General features: G+C 33.2%; 2 protein-coding genes across 3 annotated transcripts; one reads left to right on the plus strand and one right to left on the minus strand.

Annotated features, from left to right (window-relative positions):
- Positions 1 to 1,233: 1,233 nt before the first annotated feature.
- On the plus strand, positions 1,234 to 7,557 carry LOC114713603 (DNA replication complex GINS protein PSF2-like). Of its 2 annotated transcripts, XM_028898273.1 has the most exons (10): positions 1,234 to 1,437; positions 1,511 to 1,601; positions 1,684 to 1,758; positions 1,855 to 1,969; positions 2,123 to 2,158; positions 5,661 to 5,760; positions 5,833 to 5,863; positions 5,944 to 6,036; positions 6,816 to 6,968; positions 7,221 to 7,557. In XM_028898273.1, exons 2-10 carry the CDS (start codon positions 1,554 to 1,556, stop codon positions 7,236 to 7,238), a joined length of 669 nt encoding a protein of 222 aa, XP_028754106.1. In that variant the 5' UTR covers positions 1,234 to 1,437; positions 1,511 to 1,553; the 3' UTR covers positions 7,239 to 7,557. The 2 variants fall into 2 exon arrangements, with proteins under 2 accessions (XP_028754106.1, XP_028754107.1); XM_028898274.1 differs by lacking the exon at positions 2,123 to 2,158.
- Positions 7,558 to 14,531: 6,974 nt separating this feature from the next.
- On the minus strand, positions 14,532 to 17,493 carry LOC114713593 (ankyrin repeat-containing protein NPR4-like). Its single transcript, XM_028898260.1, has 2 exons — positions 16,876 to 17,493; positions 14,532 to 15,374 (listed from the first exon to the last, which is right to left on the minus strand). The coding sequence occupies exons 1-2, from the start codon at positions 17,491 to 17,493 to the stop codon at positions 14,532 to 14,534; spliced, it is 1,461 nt and encodes a 486-aa protein (XP_028754093.1).
- Positions 17,494 to 22,672: the final 5,179 nt, after the last annotated feature.

The raw sequence follows: 22,672 nt of genomic DNA on the forward strand, positions 1-22,672 counted from the left end.
AGGAATTTGTTATTTTCTTTGTATGGTCCGCCTCTTTGTTGTGTTTCTTATTTTAACTCATCTTTTTATTATAAATTATTTTGTCTTTTTATTAAAAAGAAAAGACCACTTGGTTTGGCAATGGGCTCATCATAAATCAACTGAAAATGCCAAGGAACAAAAAACCGACCGGATACTAAACCGTTAAAACCTGGTTTAAGGGTAGTGGGTTAGATCGGGGTCAGACCGTAATCAAACCGTTGATAATTAAAATAATATAATTTAGTTAAAATTGATAAAAATATTCATATTCTCATTAATAAAAAATAAATTAATTTTAAATGGGAATCATTTACAAAATATTTTGTATATTTTCATTTTTTTTCTTTGTTCTTTCGTGTGACCGAATGGGATCTTCCCTTTTCCTTTTTTCTTTTTTTTTAATTTGTATCATTCTTTTCTCTTCCTCTTTCCCCTCTCTCCCACGTGCACTTCTTTTGACATTTTCTTCCCTATATCGCGCATCACGGAGCAGTCTCTCCGTCTTCTTTTTGCCTTGACAGTGAGCAAGCAGTAGAATGGCTATAGCTGTGAGTCTTGCTCATTGAGCACGCATCATTTGCCCTTCCTCTCAATTGCTTCTGCCTTCTTCACTTCTCTTTCACTTCTCTTTCTTTCTCAAGCGGAGAAACAGCAAACTCAAACACCATTTTTTCTCTGTACGCTTCATCCATTCGTCCTACTCTCTGTATTATATTTTTGCTTATCATCCGGTTTTCTATGGGTATGCTTCAAATGGCGCAAACAAGTTCTATCTTCTTCCATCTTCATGATGCTTTATGTCTACCTTTGTCTCTGCAGTATTCATTGTGCAACGGTGAGGCGTCCGGCGAAAGGTGAGAGCAAGAAAGAAGGGAGAAGAAAACAACCGGCCAGCCCAGTAAAACCAGCGATTCCCGGTTTTTACCGGTTTTTTCCGGTTCGTTCCGAGTCATTCCGGGTTGATGATTTTTAAGTTAAACCAGACCGGATTTCAGACCGTTCACCGGTTTTCTGGTTGAACCGGCCGGTCCGGTCCGGTTTTTTCTCCTTGAAAATGCTAACGAATGTGTGGGCGCGTGCAGGCACCATGTTTTATTAAAAAAAAAGAAAGAAAACGGAATAAATGAGAATGTAGGTTTGTCAATTCCCGCCATGGCTCAGCTGCAGATAAAAAGAAGGAAACGAAAAAGAAATTCCCGCCACGATAAAGGAGAAATTCTCCATAGCTTGTGTTATTAGGGAAGAAGGGGAAAGGCAACTTCGCCACTGTGATATATTGCCATACTTTAGTTTCTTGCAGAATTATTAGTGGAGACTAAAAAGATCAGAGAAGAAGACAGCGGGAAGCAATAGAGACGAAAACTCATAACGGAGAAGATTGGGAAGACAAAGCAAACAATTGGAAGTTTCTTAAAGGTAATCCTGTTCGTTTTACTGAAAACCTTCTGAGCAATCTGTTAATGATGCAAAGGCAAAATTGATTTCGTAGAAAGTGCGCCCGGAAGAGTCGAACCCTTTTGGATTCAAAAAAGATGGCTGGACAATCTGATCCTCACTTCTCTCTGTTTTCAGCTGAAGAGGTATCTTTACTTGAATGGTTAAAGAATTTCATCATACTTTTGTTTGCTGACAATAATTTATGGGTGTGATTTTGTTGCCAAGCTTGAATTTGTAGCTGAGGATGACATGGTTGAGATTGTACCCAATCTCAAAATGGATGCTCTCAACCTGATAAGTGTAAGTAATCAGTTGTAGCTTATACTCTTCCAACTCTCTGCGGAGGAGAAAATACGGTTGCTTTTTATATCAACTTCATTTCGGTGAAAATGGCAGGGAGATTTTGGTCCATTTGCCCCACAAATAGCTACTCAAGTGCCGTTGTGGTTGGCTGTGGCTTTGAAGAGGAGAGGAAAATGCTCTATTCGCCCTCCTGAATGGATGTCAGTTGGTGAGCTGCATTTATTTTTTGTCTATTAATTATCCTTGATCATTTTAATGACGATATTTCATTCTTTATTCTTGTTAAGGATGAATTTATAAATTTATTTCTTGCTATTTTTTTGGTCAAAATTCATTGCTTGCTATTTAATGAGAAGGAAAGACGGCAAAGAGGGGAAGAGAGTGAAGAGGTCTACGAGTAAGATTTTCTTAAGTTCTATATATGTCCACCATTGAAGGCCTGATGTCACAATCACGTTAAGAAAAATATAAACTGTCTCCAGAAAGAACAAATTCTATTCTCATGGATCTTGGTATTTCGAAATTCTAATGCCTTTATCCCAATTGAATGTTATGGATATTTTACCTTGCCTCTGATTTCTTTTCTTTCTTTTTTTTTTTTAATATTTCTCCTTCTTTGTTATTTATGTTCCCAAAATTTTCGTGCCATAGCCTTGCGCGGCATTGAAATTTTTTTTTTTTTTTTGGAGTCAGACAAATATGAATTAGTGTTAAAACTGATCTGGTAATTTCTTACCAGACTAACAAAAGAAAATTCTCAGTATTTATTGTGGATAATATGCAATGTTTCGAGTACTCTTTTTGCAAAAAAAAAAAATGATGGACAATAAATTCTTCTAAATTATCTAATTTTTGAAAATAAGGCGTTATATTGCAAAGTTGATAGTGGTTCTATGAAATATAGAACGGGTACATAATTTTGAGGGTCTAAGTATGCCAGTGAAGCATTCTTATGCAGAATAGAATTGTACCGGTATTTTTTGCTCTGTTAAATAAAGAATATTTTACTTTCGAATATGCATGCATGACGTATGGTCTATAATTGGAGTTGAATCATGAGCTGTACCTGAACGCACTATAGGTCTATTTATCCCACCTTGCATTACTATGTTTTCTTGAATTCAAGTGTCTTCAAGTTCGGGTTCACGTTTTCCAGTACCTTCTTCACCCGCTTGCCTGTGAATCAAGTGTTGGCCTCTAGTTGGTGACCATGTGTTTCTAGAAGAGTTTTTTTCTTTCTCATAGTCCCTTATGTGACTTCCTAATGCGACTTTTGGATTGTCTTGGTTGGTTCTGGTTGGCTCTTGCTGTGACTGCTCTAGTGTGACCGCTGTGTTAATTTTGTATGCCTATTTGTGACTGTTTTTTGTCTCATGTGCCAAATGCACTTTTACCTGGTGCTGTTAATCACTATTCTTGAAGTTAAGATGGTGGATAACAGAGCAATAGTGATAACTGATGCTGTTCCTGCGGCAACTAAAATCACTGATCATAAACCAAATTGAACAAAGTATTTGGGTTGGAGTAAGATGGTTCCTAAACGGAGCCCCCTAAAGATGATTCTCTTGAAGATTGGTTAAGGGATGATGCATGACTGCTTTTGCAGATCTGTAATTCTAGTGAATGTGAGGTCATTGGTTCAATCAATCATTGTGAATTTGAATTAATGGACTATCTAGAGTTATTGTACTCAAGGAAGGGCGATATCTCTCTCATTTTTAAAGTCTGTAAAGCTTTTCTTAGAGCAGGTAAGCTGAATTGGACTCTTAAGTCCTATTTTATTGACTGTAAGAGGACTTATGAACAATTGAATATGTTTTTTTCCTTTTACTACTGATTTGAAAGTACAACAAGCTCAACGGGAACAGATGGCTATCATGAGTTTTCTTATTGGTCTCCCATCCGAATATGAAATAGGGAGGTCTCAAATCCTATCTGGAATTGTGCTCTCTAATATTCAGGAAACATTTTCTAGAGTGCTACGGGCTGAGACTCTCCAGCCAAAGCAATTTATTGACCACAACTGTGGACTAGTCAATCTTGGTCCACCAAATTATGGTGGTTCTAAGCCAGGTGGAGCTAATAAACGTGTTGTGTCCCCCTTTTGAGTTAGTTCATTTTGGTTTGTGGTCTCTATCCTATGGAGTCTAAGTCTATTTTCAAGTACCTTGTTACCCTTTTTTTTTTTTTAATGATTATTACTCTGGTGTCACTTGGTTACATTTAATGGAAAATTGTTCTAAGTTATTTGCCCACTTTTGTGCCTTCTATGTTGAGATTAAAACTCAATTTAATGTTTCAGTATGAACATTATGCAGTGACAATGCTAAACAATATCTTTCAGACTTATTTCAGTCATATATTCCTCAGAATGGTATTCTTCGTCAGTCCTTTTGTGTTGATACATGGGCCCAAAATGGTGTGGATGAGTGTAAGAGTAGGTTCTTACTTGAAGTGGCAAATGAAGGTTCCAAAACCTTTCTAGGTGTATGCGGTTTCTACTGCATGCTTCCTGATCCACTGAATGCCCTCCTCCGTACTAAATGATAGCATGCCTTATACTACCCTTTTTCCTTCTCAGCCTTTGTTTCCTATGGAGCCAAAAATCTTTGGTTGCACTTGCTTTGTTTGGGATGTTCAGCATCAAGTTACTAAATTGGATATAAAGTCTTTTTAAATGTGTACTTCTTGGGTACTCTCGCCTCCAAAAGGAGTATTGGTGTTTTGCTTCCACAGTTAATTGATATTTAGTGTCTACAGATATTGCATTTCATGAGTGCACTCCTTCTATTCTCCACCAGCTTCCCAACTCGAGATGGAAGATGATCTGTTAATCTATACTGTCTCTCACCCTGCAAACTCTGTTGAATCCCCATCAGCTCAAGCATCTGATTGACCCCTTGTTGCTCGTGTTTGTTCTAGCCATCATAAGGAGAATATTGTTCCCGATCCAAACTCATGCCTTTCACCATCTGCTTTGTCATCAAATCAAAGTTTTTGCAATCTAACTTGCTTGAGTCTGATCCTGATCTGCCTGATATCCTAGTCTTGATTTACATATATCCGTTGTCTCTTATGACCATTTGTCTCCTCTTTCTAGTTCCCTCATTGGATCTCTAGATACTGTTTCTATTCCTAAAACTATCCATGAAGCATTATCTCACTTGGGTTGACGTGTTGCAATGGAGGAAGAGAAGTTGGCTCCTGATGACAATGGTAATGGACTAGTAGATGCAAGTGGGTGTTCCCTGTCAGAATGAAGCTTGATGGCATACTTGCCCAAAGCAAAACTTGCCTTATTGCTAAAGGATATGCTCAAATTTATGGTGTGGATTCTCTCACCTGTGGCAAAAATTTTCTCGGTCAAACTCTTCATGAATGCACCATGCATATATAGATTGATTGTCACTTTGTTTGTGATAAGATTCGAGACAACTTTATCCCATTAGAACAGCTCAGAACAGGAGATTAATTGGGTGACATTTTTACAAAAGCTTAGTTGGGCTCGGATTGGATATATTTGTAACAAGTTGGGTCTGATTAACATCATTGCTCCAACATGAGAGGGAGTGTTAGTTAGTAAATGTATTGCAAGCTATGTTATAGGCTATATTGTAGAGTCTGCTAGAAGCAAATAAATATGTTAGGTTATACAGGATAGGCTATGTTGATGGGCAACCAATGAGCCAGAATTACCTAGCTCATCTTCTGTGTCTCATATGAAATAAATTAAATATTTTGGCTCACCGATCTACAATCTGAAAAGGGCTTTTTATTACAAAAAAGTTTATGATCTATCAGCATGTGGAAATTTTTTGTTAATATCATTCTTACATTGTTGTTGCGAACTGACAAGATAAAAGAAATTTTGATGTTTCCACACTATTGTTTGTGAATAGATAATTTAACTCAAGTTCTGGAGGCTGAGCGAGAATCTCAGGAAATGTCTGAAAAATTACCATTTCATTATGTAGAAATCTCAAGACTTCTCTTTGATCAGTAAGTTTAGTGACATTAACTTGTTCTGTTTGTTACTTTTATGTGACTAATTAATATCTTTGTGGATTTTAGTGCACGCGATGACATTCCTGATGTATATATGGTTAGTTTAAGAATCTTTCACCTTCTGCAACTGTGTTAAACGTTTCTTCTTGGTCTTTGACTCCTATCTAATTTGAAAAGGTGAGATCTCTAATTGAGGACATACGAGATGTAAGATTTCATAAAGTAAGGACCGACTTAGAGGCATTCAATGGTCGTACAATTGCTGTCAAGGTAATTTCTTTTAATATATCTGAATGGCGTCATTCTGAATGTTTTCATGTTAAACTTCATAACCAATTACAGGGATACTCTGTCAATCGAGTTATCCAAGGAAGCTGCTCCTTACTGATTATGAGAACACAAATATGAAAGATGAAGAAAAGATTTGGACCAAAAAAAAAAAAAAATCATGTTTGTAATATGTCCCGTATTTCAATATCTAGTTCAGAGTGAAGGATAGACTGTTTTGTTTCATGCCTTTTACAGAATGTAAAGGTTCAAATGAAAGCACCCATTGAGACTTTCTTTTTTCAAAAAAAAAAGAAAAGGAAAAAAAAAAAAAATTGAAACCACCTGTTTAGACTTTCGTTTTCCAAACAAGGAAAAAAAAAATCATCTGCTATCAAGCATTGCTGATTAATTCAGATTTAATTGTGGGTAGACCCCAATTAGAAGGTTCTCTTGACAATATTTTTTTCCACAAGATTCAACTCAAGATTTTGGCTTATTATGACTTTTCCCCCTCCAAGATGCTATACAGCAAATATCTTCTACTCAGCCATACAATTTGATGCTATAGGGTGGGTGTTTGGCATTTTGTTATCGTTTTTCTTGACCTATAACAATAGCATTGGGATTAGATCCTCTTGGAAAATTGTATGTCGTTTTAAGAATGCTTGGTGTGAGAGGGAGAGAGGTATGGGCACTTCACAAACAAGGGCCCTATGTTATCATTAATTTTCATTTTATGTTTATGCTCAAGCATGCCTGTGGCTTTTGGGGTATTGCAGATTAAGAATTTGTCGGCAATGGAGGTGAATATTGTTCGCCCATTTATTAGAAGAGCTTTGCAGGCATTCTGTAAGCATGATAGTCCAGAGTTGATACCAGAACCAGAGAGAGTGGCTGACAAACGCCCACAATTAGTCAACAATGCTCCGAGAGTATGTTTTCACTTCTGCTACATGCTTAGAATCATTTCTTTGTCTTGATCATATTATTTTGCATATTCTTGAAAGGAGATAATATTTCTCTGAAGCTATAGATTTCCATTTGTCATTCGACCATCTTTTACGGAAGATCAAAATAAGTAATTAGATCTTATTGTTGTAAAAAGATATTCCAGTCTATCATGATCATTCTTTTCATCTAACAAACGGTTATTAAATTTATCCTTTTTTGGAAAAATATTACAGAGGCAACTACGACGATGACAATCTACATCTCATCAAATATCATAACCTATGGTATGTGGCTGGCTTTGAGGTGCTTATATCTGAAGGTGTCTTTACAGTGACATTTACCACTGTTCATCATGTATTGGTACCTTGAGCTGACTCTTAATAGATTATCTCTAAAATTCTCATTATTGTTAAGAATCAAAACATACTTTCTTGACAACTAACACTTATGTATGCTCCTTCTGTTATGTAGTCATACTTCGTATGCTCATCATTGGTAATACAAAATGAGCTTTGCTGCTCTAAAATGTTCTCATCATTGTTAAGAATCTATGAACATTTGAAGGATGAATCATAAGTTTTAATGTGGCACTGTGAAGGATTAGGAAAGGCGGATAAGTTAGAGTTAAATTTTAGGTAATAAATTTCTTCGAGGGGACTAGTTTGATCGTAAGGCTTAGTTTTATTAGGAATACCTAAAAAATTTTATTTTTGCTGGATATTATTAGGGTTTTTTTTTGGTCAAGGATATTATTAGGGTTAAAATGTAATTTTAACCCTAATCTTATTTTTCCAGTGTAATTGCCCCTGATCTTTTTAGTGGTGTAATTTTGACCCTGATTCTTTTTGGGGTGCAATTTTGTCCCTAAAGGTCAAAATTGCACCCAAAGATCAAAAGCAAAATTGCATCTGAGAAGAAAAAAAACAAGGACAAAATTGCACTTAAGAAATAAGATCAAGGGCAGAATTACACCACTAAAAAATTAGGGGTAAAATTGCACTGGAGAAATAAAATCAAGGTTAAAATTACACCTTAACTCAATAATTTATATAAGAGAAAATTTGTTGATTTTCCAAGTCTTTTTCTCAAATAATTTGTTGATTATATTTTTAAAATTTGAAGGAAAAAATTGACTAGTAGTTGCAAGTTGCAACGGCCGTCATATTTGGATGCTAGATTTTTTTTCTTTTTAAATGACCAAATTTGGATATAGATTTAAGCTCGGCGTTATATGTTTGTGTGAGGGTGTTTAATTTGCATTCAATAAAAAAATATGAAAGAAAACTAATTTTTTTTTTAATGTTTTTTTACCAAAACTTTTTTATGATTTGAAGTTTTGAGCCATGAGAAAAGTAGAAATAAAATAAAAAAGAAAATAGCGAGGGGACGTAATGTCTACTGTTTTCCAGCCCCTCCCCCCCGGGGGGCATCACAGTCTATCAATGAAAAAAATTGAACCGAACTGGGTGGTCCTTTGTTTTCCTTGTATGTTGTTATTAATAATTTTTGATGTTGTTATATTTTATTATTTTTAATTAAATTATATTATTTTAATATGATCGATTTGATCTCGAGTTAACTCCTATCCGATTAATTGACCCTTGAACCACCATCTTAATCGATTTGATGTCCAGCCTGGTTTTTTGTTTCTTGTTATGTATCCTCTCGTCTTCTTTTGCCACTATTTAGGGCATATTTGGGATAGTATTTAAAAGCACTTATAAACACATTTTACATAAATTAAGATAAAATTTTTTTATATATTTATTTTATATTTTGTAAATCACGATTGAAAAGTTACTTATAAACTATTTTAAACATGGCTTAATCTGTCTTGTTTGGGGTGACCATAAAATGTTAGTTGAGTGGCGTCTAACGACTTTTTTAATGTATTAATAACAATTCAAATTAAACGAACAATGAATTATTCAAGTTCAAGAATTTCAAGGATTCCGATTTTTAGATAAAAAATTGAAATATAAATTACTACCAAATTATTTAATTTCAAATAATAAATTAAAAATATATTTTTCTAAATAATTTTATTTTTAAAATGTTTTGATGTATTAATGTGATTTTTACTTTCAATTTATTTTTATAAGGGTAGTAAAATAAGGCCTAAGAGTTTAATAGGGGATATTAATCTCATTATGAAAATTGCATACTTTCTACTAACATGTTATTAGTTGAGATGGTAAGTGGTCTTACCTCCATAAGAAAAAGAATACAAATTTAAATTTCAAAAAGTATATTTGTTAGAAAGACTTTAATCTTAACACTCTCGGTCCAGTAAAAAGTATTCATATACAAAATCAAAATAGCTGGTTGCAACCTGCAAGTCCAAAAGCCTAGCTTAACCTGCCTTTGTTTTCATCTTCTTTGATTAAATGTAAAGGTAACTTAACTAATTTAGATAAATTAAAAAAATTATGTAAATTAATTATTACTCCTCCGGTCCTTAATATAAGATCCATTTAACTAATTTGATTAGATTAAGGAAGTTAGGTAAGTTAGTTAATTATAAGAAATGTGACACATTTTTCCTAAAATACCATAATCATCTTTCTTAATACCCTTTCTTCTTCTATTTGATTATGGTTGAGGGAGTATCCATAAGGGTAATTTAGAGAAAATTGATAAATATGATAAATGGGTCTTATATTTAAGACCAAAACCAACTCAACAATTGGGTCCTATATTAAGGACCGGAGGAGTATAATAAATGTGACTTGATTTTCTTACTGTACTCTTATGTAAACTTTTAAGCTATTGTCGAGGGAGGTTTTTTTCTTTTTTCCCTCGCCAAGTATTGTTGAGTGAATATCAATTAAGGTACAGGTACAACATTTAACTATAGAAGGCAATTTTTGTGCAGATGCCTTAGCGAACTTAAGTTTACGGATTGATGATGATAGTTGCTTCTTTGAAAATCTACCACGGAGTATGAGAAGCCTTTTGTACAGTGATTGGGCGGGAACTTCATACCCACGAGTTGTAAAGATTAAAAAAAATATATCAATTAAGGTATTTAAAAAAATTAATAAAATGAAAGACAAAAAAAAATTGAAGTATTATATTAACAACCAAAACTAGTCCTTATAGTAGGTTTCTCTTCAATTAAGATGATAGGAATTAATATAATTTTTGATCTCTCAAATTTGCTCTCATTTTGGTTTCGGTCCCTCAAATTTCAAATCATAGGTTTTGGTCTCTTTAGGAGCAAAATGGTCTAAATTTTTATTGGATTATAGAGACTAATATTTTAAATGAAAAGAAACTTGAGCAACTAAAACCTATTGTTTAAAACTTGAGGAACTAAAACTAAAATAAAGGCAAATTTGAAGGATCAAAGTTTGTATTAACCTAATTATTAATTATCAAAAGAAAATGTGTTCAATCTTATTGTACTCATTTGGTTCTCAATATAAGACATATTTAACTAATTTGATTAAATTAAGTAAATTTGATAAGTTACTTAATTATAATAAATATGACACATGTTTCATAAAATACTATAATTATCTTTTTTAATACCATCACCTCTCTTTTACTTGATTATTATTGATGAAGTATTGCTAAGTGTAATTTGAGAAAATTGATAAATGTGAAAAATAGATTTACATTTAAGATCAAGATTAACATTACAATTAGGTTCTATATTAATGATAGAAGAAGTATTACATTTTATTTTAGCACTAACAAAAGGTTAATATAATTTTTGGTTCATAAAATTTGAGCCTACTTTACTTGTGTTCCCTTAAATTTAAAACCCATGATTTTAATCTCTTAAATTTAATCCTTCTTAAAATGTTAGTCCTTAAAGGTGTAATAGTGTTAAAATGTGCTGAAGTATCATAAACAGTATTAAAATGGTTATATGGACTCACTAGATGATATTTAATTGGATCTTGTGTGAATAACATAGAAAAAGAAAAACTAAATACTTAAAATGCTCATTTTTTTCTTCGTTGTTCATTAGAGAAGTTGTTCACTTTGTTGCGTTTTGAGAACTTATCCTTCTTCCTCTGCATCATCATTTTAACACCATTTACAACACTTCAACATATTTTAATACTCCTCTGATCCTTAATATAAAACCTATTTAACTAATTTAATTAGATTATGGAAGCTAGGTAAGTTAGTTAATTATAAAAAATATGGTATGTTTTTCCTAAAACACCGTAATCATCTTTCTTAATATTATCCTTCCCTCTTCTACTTGATAATGGTTGAGGGAGTATCCATAGGAATAATTTAGAAAAAAATTAATAAATATGTCTTATATTTAAGACCAAAATTAACTTAACAATTAGGTCCTATATTAAGAATTGGATGATTTTTTTTTTATGTATAGGTATCTTTCTATTGGAAGCAATCCTATTTGAGACGCTGTCAAATACTAAATGTGGACACCTCTCCTAATGGAGGGATTTGAATCTTGGCTCATTACATTATAAGGGATTGATCCCAATCCCCATTGGTTGGAGAGAGAGGTGTTATACCTTCATGGATTAACATCTTAAAGAGGACTAAATTCTAGGAACTAAAATCATGAGCTTCGAATTTGAGGTACCAAAATCAAAATGGGTTCAAATTTTAATGACAAAAAATTTATATTAACTCAAAAAAGGTAAAATAATACCTCTAATCTTTAATAGAGAAAAGCTAGTAGGGGATTAGATTTGGTTCTAAATATAAATCATCACTTCGTTTTTCATCTTTTTTCAAAATATATCTATTGATTATAAAGAGTTCCCGCTAATAAATAATTCCAATCATTTAATGCATATGATTAAAGAATATATTTTAGAGATTCTCACACATATATAATAAATAATTAATTTAATTAATTTTTTAAACATCTCCAAACTACAATCAAAATGCCAGCCAGTCACGAGACATGACACGACGAACCAATAGCCCAATGCAAAGATATGACTATTTAATAATTAAAATCTCAACTTCTGTTACATTACGTAATTTTCCTTTTATTTTCAAATAATAAATTATATAAGTCTAAAGTCTCCTTGAATTTTACTGAAAACACATCAACATCTTTTCATTTTTCGTGATAGACTTGTTTCACCTCCTATTTTTAATACAAGAGTTAAATAACTGATTTAAAAATATTAAAAAAAATTAGTTAAATTGATTAATTGTAATAAATGTGTTTTTATTTTCCAAAGCTATCTTCGACAATCATGCATATTAGAACTATTTCTTCATAAGAACTGATTGTAAAGATATTTTAAATAAACGTCATTGATTTGAGAGACAACATTGATTAAAATCTTATGTTTATAATCAAACCCAAGTGTCAATTAATTATATTAAGAATAGAAGGTAATAGAATTTTAATAAAATTAATAGAAAAAAGAAGTTTGTGTAAATTAAACTTTGTTTCGACAGAAGTATGTATAAAGCTTATAAGGCTATATCATTTTAGCTGAAAATATATAATTCATCTTTATTTTAAAAATGAAGGAAAGATTTGTATAAATTTCGCAAATAAAAGCAAAGTTTATTGGGTTAAAATGCAATTTTAATCCTAATCTTATTTTTCCAGTGTAATTTTGCCCCTAATCTTTTTAGTGGTACAATTTTGACCCTGATTTCTTTTTTTGGGTGCAATTTTGTCCCAAGTGGTCAAAATTGCACCCAAATATCAGAGGCAAAATTGCATCCAAGAAAAAAAAATCAATGACAAAATTGCACTTAAGAAATAAGATCAGAGACAAAATTATACTACTAAAAGATTAGGGGTAAAATTACACCTCAAAAATAAAATCAAAGTTAAAATTATACTCAACCCATATTATTATTAGACGCAATGTAAGTCATGAATCGATGATGATATCCTAAATATTCTGAATGTTTTTCCTTTTAGTTTCAATGCAGCAGAGTGTAAGCATCCTAGACGTAATTTTTCACACACTTCAAACTTCGAATCTACGGGAAGGCCGATCAAAATAAACTTGGGTTAAGGTATAATTTTAATCTTGATTTTATTTCTCAAGTGGAATTTTACCTTAATCTTTTAGTAGTGTAATTTTGCCCCTGATTTTTTCTCGGATGCAATTTTACCTCTGATCTTTGGGTGCAATTTTGATTCTTAGGGACAAAATTGTACCCAAAAAAGAAATCAGGGTCAAAATTGCACCACTAAAAAGATAGGGGCAAAATTACACCGGATTGTTTGTCTTATTCCACAATCTCAATAAGTCAATATTTTTGTCATTTAATTGTCAGGTCAGATTATTTTTTTCGCCCCCAATTTTTCCTTACTCTCCACAAATTTTTTTTGGGGGGGGGGGGGAATCCCCAACTCCCTGTCACTAAATAACCCTACCTGCTGTTACGTCACTCCCTTCCCATTCACCCCTCTGCTCGCTCATCGCCTCTCTGCTTATCGTTGCCGTTACTATTGCCGTGAAGTAAACCTCTGCCCGGCGATGCACTTACTCTTGCTCATCACCTCCAGTTGTGTCACTCCCCTTCGCTCTTGCCCATTGTCTCTTTTCTTGTCTTTTTCTCTGTTACCACAATATTGGTATATAAGCAGCAACATTTTTCACTCTTAAAATAAAGTTGCACCATTTATGCTAGTTTGATATCAAAATGTCACTTAGTATATGTAGAATCAAATGCTTAAGAGAGAAAAAAATTAAGAAGGCTATGGCTGTACAAGAGGCATTAGAGATCATTGCTCCCATCCAATTCACCTCCTTTCACATGGCTACAAGCTAAGTTACCTCACATGGCTAATTTCGAAGGTAGTTTTGGGCCATCATTTGATGTGGAATTATAAAAGAATTAGGAGATGCGTCATCTTCTTCATTCTTAACTAGCTAGCAGTCTCTCTCAGCCATCCTCTTAACTCCAAAAATTATTGGTCGAAATAATCATTATGCTCCTGCTTCGATTATTACACCTGCTCAACAAAATGTTGATGAATTTTGGTCTGCCATTGGCTCTAATAAGATTAGGGCAAAATTAGATCAGCCCCCCAAAGCTGAATTTTGCAAGCCACCAAGTGGGAATTGCATATATACAAGTGAACTATCATGGTTCATTTGAACCTAATTCTAGAGGGTGGGTAAAATCTGTAGGGACCATCTGGGACGAATTATATGGGGATTTAGAGAAAAAGTGGAGGCATATGTTTTTATTACTCAAACCTTCTATAATTCTCTGCGGAGTCCATATGTGATTTTGATTCTACAATTTGAAGTAGAAGAGTCATAATAATATGATGAACAGGAAAGGAATGAATAAAATTGTGTGTGGACACTACTCTTCCCCTGTTAAAAATTCTTCAAAACAAATGATGGGTTGTACTTAATAATGAAATCTAAGGCAAGGGCAGGAGTTCCTAGCCCCGATGGCTATAATTATCACATAATAGTAGCAACAATTTTATAAGTAATTCAAATTCAAAGTACATACACAATAGTCATGATACAACTTTATGAGGCTTGCCAATACATGCTCGAAGAATCAATAGAGTCATATCGTGCATTTTCGATTCCCTTCCTTGGATGAAATTATATCTGACGATTGAGCTTATTCTTTGCCCTTTTCACAGGCCCAAACACAAAACACAAGGTGAAGAACAAAGCGACAAACGAGAGAAACCCAATCCAACAGTAAAGAGATGCTCTAAACAGTTTGTTCGCTGATTTAAAAAGTTCACCATCTGGAGTCACCAGGTAGAGTCCTTGAAGATAAGTAAGCGATAAGAACGTGAGAGTAATGCACATGGCAATAGATAACACCCATACCACAACTCTATGCTTCAAAGGAACCCCACTAACAACTAAGAGGATGACACATAGAGATCCAATAAAACAGATGGTATTGTACTTCAGGTAAGGATGAAATAAATCTGAGTATGTAACAGCTGATATTGCGTCGCCAGGGCATATACTTTCCCCCTCATCGTTGTCTATGCATTTGAAGGGATCCTCTTTCAATATACTCTGTTGAACAAAGCCACCAGGAGGGTTAATTAACGCTTGAAAGGTTATAGTTGAGATCACTGTGGCCACTAGACTCAAATTTCCTCTCATCTCGTCCAACCAATTAGGGTTGTTATGATTTAACATACGTGTCATAAAACCTAAAATGTTTCTCCAACCCTTGGGCTGAGTAGTTTTTTGTGTCGCGGGCTGAGGAAGACCTTCCACAACATGGCTCTCTTCAATACCTCTGATTTCGGTGGTTGGTGATGATATTGGATGATCCGTTGCTTTCAACATATCTCGTATTTCATATATCTCCAATTCTTTCGGAACATGCTCCAGTATATCATAGGCTGTTAAACCCAACTTGTTCTTCAACCCGACTACTTGCCTTATTTCAGATACTGAGAGGAGGTAACTTGTCGTCTAACGGTTTAAATAGTATGAACATGTTAGTTAACATACACACACACATATGTACATATTGTGCTAAGTGGAGCAAAATGATAAAAGGAAACAATCTTTCAATTATTGATGACAAAATAAACAATATATTTTGCTTGAACAAACTTCTGCTAATAAGAAATTAAGAAATAGTACATCAAATCATACTAAAAGGACAAAAAAATAATATATAATTTAATAGGTTTATTATTATACTTGCATTCAATTATTTACAAAAAAATAAAATGATACTTTTAAAATTTATGAATTATTAAATAAGTTAATTAGTAATTTAATTTACTACTTATTTAAATAGTGAAAGAAAGGGTAACTTGTGGCGAATATGATAGTCTATATATACTGCGCTAAGTGAAGCCAAATGATGATGGAGCGATTTTGTAATTTCCAAATAATTTGTTCTATCAACTTAATAAAACGAATCAAAATTAACATTATATTTTGCATGAATGCTAACAAGAAACTAAAATAATAGTAGTCAAAACTTACATACTAAAAAGACCACGAAAAACCAAAATAATGCATAATTTAGTAGATCTATTATTATAATTGCATTCAATTATTTGAAAAAAATAAATTAATTCTTTTGAAAGCTATGAATTATTAAATAATTTAAAAGCTGATCAAAATTAAAAATAGTGTTCACAAATCATCGATCGGTCATTATGTTAATTTTTAGAACAACAATTTTTTTATGCGGTATTTTTGAAAATAGCCAATACTTATGTCAAGTTTCTTAGGTTTATTATGTCATATTCTCAAATCAAACATAATCATGTGTCCTATTTTCAAAATATTGACATTTAATAGTATTTAATTATAAATCCACATGAAACAAAAAAAAAGATATATAACAATATGTAATTGAAAAACTTGACATGATGGATATAAGAAATTTGACCCAAGTATTTTCTTTTAAAACTAACACACATAATTAAAACACTATAGGAAAAATAGATCCGTACATTCTTATAGTTTTATCTTTTTTAAATCCTATCTTTGTAATTATTTTCTCTTTATTGGATTCTCAAAGATTTCTCAATTATAGGCATTGGTCCCTATGATCAAAATTTGTTAATTACGGCTGATGTAGGTGTTGATTGAGTGACATTCAAGTTGCCAAAAAAAATAATGGAAAAACAAAAAGAGATTTTTTCTGAACAATGAAACAATAGAATAAAATGTAATTATTATCACCATATGACAAAACTAATCTAGGTGTATATTGAGGAAGAGCCACATGATTAGCTACTCACACCATTTTTTAAAATATTAACTAATTATGAGCGTATAGAAAAATGACTATGATTGAAAAAAAAAAACTGCAAGTATCCAATAAAAAAAAAAAAGCACGATTACTTAATTAAAAATAAGGTAAAACTATAAGAACCTATGGATTATTTTTTCCGGAGTCATATTATCACCTTTGAATAAATAGATAGAAAAGAAAGAAATTAGAGTATACCTCAACTTGCTTTAACATGACAGCTAAATGAAGAATGGTGTTGAGGGTGCCATCGACACTAGTAAAGTTGAGATGCCGATCATCAGTAATGTCAAGCTCTGCTTCTATTAAGGCCTTCAAAGTTTCAAGATTGTTGTACTTAACACATACGTGAAAAATAGTCTCCCCTTTGACACGAACACTTAGAGACTCTGACTTGGCTCTGATCAATTCTCTCACAACCTCTAATCTCCCCCTCATAACTGCATAGTACAACGGTATTCTTCCTTTTTCATCACGAAACAAGCATGGATCTTTGTTTATTTTGAGAAGTTCCTTCACAATGTCGATGTGGCCCTCAGCAGAAGCCACATGGAGGGCTGTCCTATTGGAGTAGTCCAACTGAGTGACTAGGGTGGGCTTGAGACTGAGGAGTTCCTTGGTGAAGTCAAGATGACCACAAGAAGATGATATGTGTAATGGAGTTTCATGGAGGTCTGTGAGTGAAATTCTGTTTAGGATTTGTGAGTCTTGTTTAATCACAGAACGCAAAGTCAACAAATCTCCATTTGTTGATGCTTTAAAAAGAATGCTCATCATTTGGTCACGACTTATTCCTTGTTGATCAGAAGCTCTCATTTTTATCTCCCTCGAAATCAGGTGTTCTAGCTTCGTTGATGCTATGGAGGAAGGGGGAGAGAGAGTATTAGAGTTGTGTAAAGAGGCGAACCGAAAAGCTCACATGCCTGCCTGGTCACTGAGCTACACGCACACGCATATATACACACCCTTTTGTCTTTTTTTCAAATACGCGCGCGCACATGCCCCAGCGAACACACAAATTTAGGAGTTTGTTTGGTTTTGGGCACGACGGACTCCTTTGATGAATTAATGGGCTAAGCCCAATATCCATTTTCTATTTGATATTAATTATTGGATGATGATAATAACAGTAAAATAATTAATTAATAAATAAATTTATTTAAATAATTTTCTTAAAAAACACAATTTTATTTAGTATTAACAAGTCTGAATTTACAAATAACAACAAATTTTTGTTGACATTTCTTATTTAGTATTTATAAAATTTCAACTTTTTGTGTCTTGTCATTATCCCCCACAAAACTAAGAGTTTGTACTTAAATGCATGTTGTTGAAATAGACGGGAAGTTCCTGTAACCAAGGTTAAATGCAAGGGAGGTAGAATATATTTCACTCTAATATTATTAATAACATTAATAATTGAAAGGAACGAAGCAGTCACAATTATAATACAAATTTGAGCTAAACTCGTGAATCTGATGGTGAAGACAGAGTTCTATAATGGAATAAGAGGTAATACAAAAATTTGAAACTAGCATAATTAAGAGAAAGAGATGGTAAAAGAAAGAGATAACTAACCTGATGGTTTAGCTAATGTTGAGGAAATTCAGGAGGATACATCTCAACTTCACTTGTGAATTTGTCGACCAAGTACTTTACGCCTTATGCATCACGCTCTCTCACACACACACATATATAGGAGTAAAGTCAACTTCAAGTCTTCGCTAGTTAATTATGGTAGTCCTTCTTCATGCAAAATCCACCCAATCTCATCACATGCCAGATTTTTCTTTGCTTGGTGGCTACCCAAAGTCCATCTTCTCAGCGACAATGACATCATTAGTGACATCCAACTCTAACTCGGTTCTTAACTAGCTCCGGTTTGCGGTCGAACTCCGGCTTTCGACTGAAAAGCTAGTTAAAACCGGCTCACTCTGGTCAAACTCATAAAATGGTTCAGACGGAAAAAATGAGCCTGTAAGTTCTCCGGCCGACGGTCTGGCCGTTCTGATCGATCATCCAGTCCGATTCGAGTTTTAAAACATATTGAAGATGAATAGGAAGAAGGAAGAAAACTGAAGGCTGAAAACAAAAGAAGCAATGAATAAGAAAGACAGAAAGGAATTGAAAAAATTAATAGAGGAGGATGATGCCAGGGAGATCCACATCGGAAGCAATCTATTTACTAAGAAGGTTATTGGAAAGATATAGAAGTAAAAGAAGGGATTTACATATGGTTTTTATTGACTTGGAAAAGGCTTATGATCGTGTGCTAAGAGGAGTAATATGGAAGGCTTTAGAAAAGAAAGGTGTACGGGTTGCTTATATCAAAGCTATACAAGATATGTATGAGGGGGTAACTACCAGTGTAAGGACGCCTGGAAGTGAGACAAAGGACTTCCCTATTCAGATCGGCCTACATCAAGGATCATCTTTGAGTCCGTACTTGTTCAACATTGTTCTGGATGTTTTAACTGAACCTATTCAAGAAAGAATCCCTAAGTCCATGCTTTTCGCCGATGATATAGTTCTCATGGCGGAATCAAAAGAAGAGATTAACACTAGATTGGAGTTATGGAGAAGGACTTTAGAGTCAAAAGGTTTCCGTTTAAGCAGGAACAAAACAGAATATATGCATTGTGATTTTGGGGGGAGGCAAGGCAATGGGGATTTGGAGGTGAAAATAGGGGAGCAAATCATTCCTCAAATATCAAAGTTTAAATACCTAGGATCCATTATACAGGAGGATAGGGAAATTGATAGAGACGTTTCTCATAAAATACAAACTGGCTTGTTAAAGTGGAGGAAAGCTACTGGAGTTATTTGCAATAAGAAGGTACCTGAGAAATTTAAAGGAAAATTTTATCGGACTGCGATAAGACCAGCTATGTTGTACGGTAGTGAATGTTGGGCAATAAAATGAAAACAAGAGCACAAAGTCGGGGTAGCAGAAATGAGGATGTTGAGATGGATGTGTGGTCATACAAGAAAAGATAGGATTCGAAATGAAAATATCAGAGCAAGAGTAGGTGTGGCACCTATCCAAGAGAAAATAGTTGAAAATCGCTTAAGATAGTTTGGACATGTGCAGAGAAGGCCATTGGAGGCCCCGGTGAGGAGGGTGGATCAGACAAGATGGAGTCCCATAAAAAGGAATAGAGGAAGACCAAGAAGAACATTTAATGAGGTCATTGAACGAGACCTCCTAGTCAATAACATATCTAAGACTGGGTTGTTGACAAAGTACAATGGCGTCGTGTGATTCATGTAGCCGACCTCACCTAGTGGGATAAGGCTTGTTGTTGTTGTTGTAATAGAGGAGGAAGATGGAAACCTGAACATCAAGAGAGGAACGAAAGAACCAGATTACGCAGTGGTAACCTTATGAATACCGAAAAGAAGATCCGAACTGCTGAACACTAAAATGAGTGGTTTGAAATGCGTGAAATGGAGCGGATGAAAGCAATTATTACAATCGGGGACTATATGGAGAATCTTGTACCTTGCATCAGAAAGGATGCGACAAAGCAGAAGCAATACACATCTTTAATTTCTCAACTGGTTTTTAGGATAGATCATGGTACCGAACGAAATATTGAAGCTAACTCTGTGCATTTTTCTGTTTATAACTTTTATAATAATTATTTGGCAAAAAAATTTTTTATAATAATTATTGACGGCTTATTATTTATCTTCTCTGGATGTTTAAATTATAATTATAAATTAATTCATTAAAAAATTTAAAGTATTCTAAAAAGGAAAACAGATGTTATCATTATAACAAAATAATAATAATAAAAAAGCTATCAAAATTTACTAAATTTTTAGTATATTTTTATTATTATGCTTTTAACTATTAATTTATATAGTAGTATTATTATTTTTAATTAGACTTATTGTGTATATATTTGTTATACATTATATATGTGTATGTGTGTATATATTAATTTTTTATTAAATTTTAATTTAATTATTATGTCACCGGTTGGACTAGCGGTGCAAACAATTGGACCATGAGAACCATAATTCGCTGACTTTTTCGGCTTAATACCGGTCCCACTTTTAGAACATTGGTTGCAACTTTTAATTACATGCATTTATTTTATATCTGCAAGTATATATGTACGCATGAATATTATTACTACTGGCTATCAAGAGGACACCATCCAACATGACTAGCTATTCCTACTGACTTCGAATTGAAGATAATTAAATCTACATCGATGCTTTGCCTCCCCTTGCTATATAAATGTGTGTATACATATATTTATAAGTCCTAATAAAAATTTCTTCATATAATTAATACTCCCTCCGTTCCTTATTATAAGAGACATTTGATGCTTATAGCATGTTTCTAAATATAAGAGACACTTAAAAGTTGTCTTTACTTTTTTGTGTTGATTTCCTATTTTACCCATATTTATTGTCTCCAACTCACACTCTCTCTCCTTTCCACTTCTCTTTCTTTTAAGAATTTACTATTGTTCTCTCTCATACTCTCTCTCCTTATTAATGAGGGCATTTTTGGAAAAAAAATTATACTTTTTACATATTAATTGTTCTTAACTAATTTTAACTATTTTTTTGATCAACGTAATTCGGTTATTCGTCTCTTATAATAAGGAACGGAGGGAGTACTTGTTTTACAATTTCTTGCTACAATTAATACCCCTTGTAGGAAATTAAAATTTCTAGATATAATTAATACTTGCGGCATTAAAGAGAGGGTGAAAATAAAGCTTAATAGATTTGTGGGGTTTTTCAAAATTAGGACTTACAAACATGTTTATTAAAGAGAGTATAACATTTTAGAATATTGTATAGCTTCTTTTTTTTTTTTATACAATAATTGTCACATTGGAAATGCACCCACATGGATTAATAAATTTAATAAATTTCCTAATTTTTTTTCAAAATATAGTTTACCAACATGCCTTATTATTTTATTTTTTAATAAAAAAATACTCTTCGAGTCCTGCTCTGTATTTATTATTGTGTAGACTCTGTTCTTATGGGATATTATGTGTACTAGATAGAGATAAAGTTAAAAAGCTGTTAAAGTTTAAGATATACTCCTCTGATCCTATTTATAAGTCACTTCTAATATGTTTCATACAGATAAAAAAATCTTAACTTTTACTAACTCTCATTTAAAATTCAACACAATAATAAATAAATGGTAAAATTGTACATCCATGTAATAAATTTCTCTCAATATTCTATAAATAGAACTAAAAAATGTCTTCTCTTTCTACCTTATAAAAAGGACCAAGGGAATAGTTAATAAAATTTAAAATTTTTCTTAGCTTAGTGAAACATATTAAAAGTGACTTAAGAATAAGATGTCAAGAGAGTGCCTTCCTATTATAATGTCTTAAAAATGTTTTGTTTTGTGTGCCAGATATATTGCCTTAAAAACGTTTCAATGGATGAATTAACAAAGAGTACTTACTAATATTTCTTGAAAACCTAGAGTAGTAAAATTAAAATTCTTGTGAAACAAAGCCAAATAGCAGCTATTATGATTTTTGAGATAATGTGCTAAAATATCCCAGAAATGTATACCAAAGAGCACCTAGCACCAAAATAAATTTTTTCTCTAAAATATTCTGGAAGTGTAAGTTCGTAACAAAGGTTAACTTTAACCATTAAATTTTTCTTTTTGACCAACTTATACTGACATGGCTGCTGAGTTGGGAAAAAAAAATTGGCGCACGTGGTTACTTCCCTCATTCTCTCTCTCCTTCCCAGAACGTCTTCAGTTTGCTCTTCGTCCACAACATCCGGACCCCGCAAACTCTCAGACTCGTCACCCATTCAGACCCCGCAAACTCTCAAACTCTTAGACTCTTTCGGTGCCAGCATGTATATTCATCTTGGGCGACTATCACAGGGTCGAAAACCAGAAACCCAACGTCAGAGACGCTATGTCCATACTCAGCCAGCCGGATTTGTTCTAGGTTTTAATTTCGAAGTTTTAATGTTGCTTTTACTT

The sequence above is a fragment of the Neltuma alba genome, unplaced genomic scaffold (genome assembly GCF_004799145.2).
Source record: "Neltuma alba isolate B1F8T4 unplaced genomic scaffold, ASM479914v2 tig00011439_pilon, whole genome shotgun sequence".
Classification (NCBI taxonomy): Eukaryota; Viridiplantae; Streptophyta; class Magnoliopsida; order Fabales; family Fabaceae; genus Neltuma; species Neltuma alba.

Bases quoted from the DNA above. Each gene is read 5' to 3' on its own strand.
- LOC114713603 (XM_028898273.1), top strand. From the start codon at position 1,554: ATGGCTGGACAATCTGATCCTCACTTCTCTCTGTTTTCAGCTGAAGAG. The intron at 1,602-1,683 runs GTATCTTTACTT...TTTGTTGCCAAG, and splicing joins CTCTGTTTTCAGCTGAAGAG to CTTGAATTTGTAGCTGAGGA. The intron at 1,970-2,122 runs GTGAGCTGCATT...TGAGAAGGAAAG, and splicing joins TCCTGAATGGATGTCAGTTG to ACGGCAAAGAGGGGAAGAGA.
- LOC114713593 (XM_028898260.1), bottom strand. From the start codon at position 17,493: ATGAGAGCTTCTGATCAACAAGGAATAAGTCGTGACCAAATGATGAGC. The intron at 15,375-16,875 runs GTATACTCTAAT...TTAAACCGTTAG, and splicing joins TCATGTTAAAGCAAGTTGAG to ACGACAAGTTACCTCCTCTC.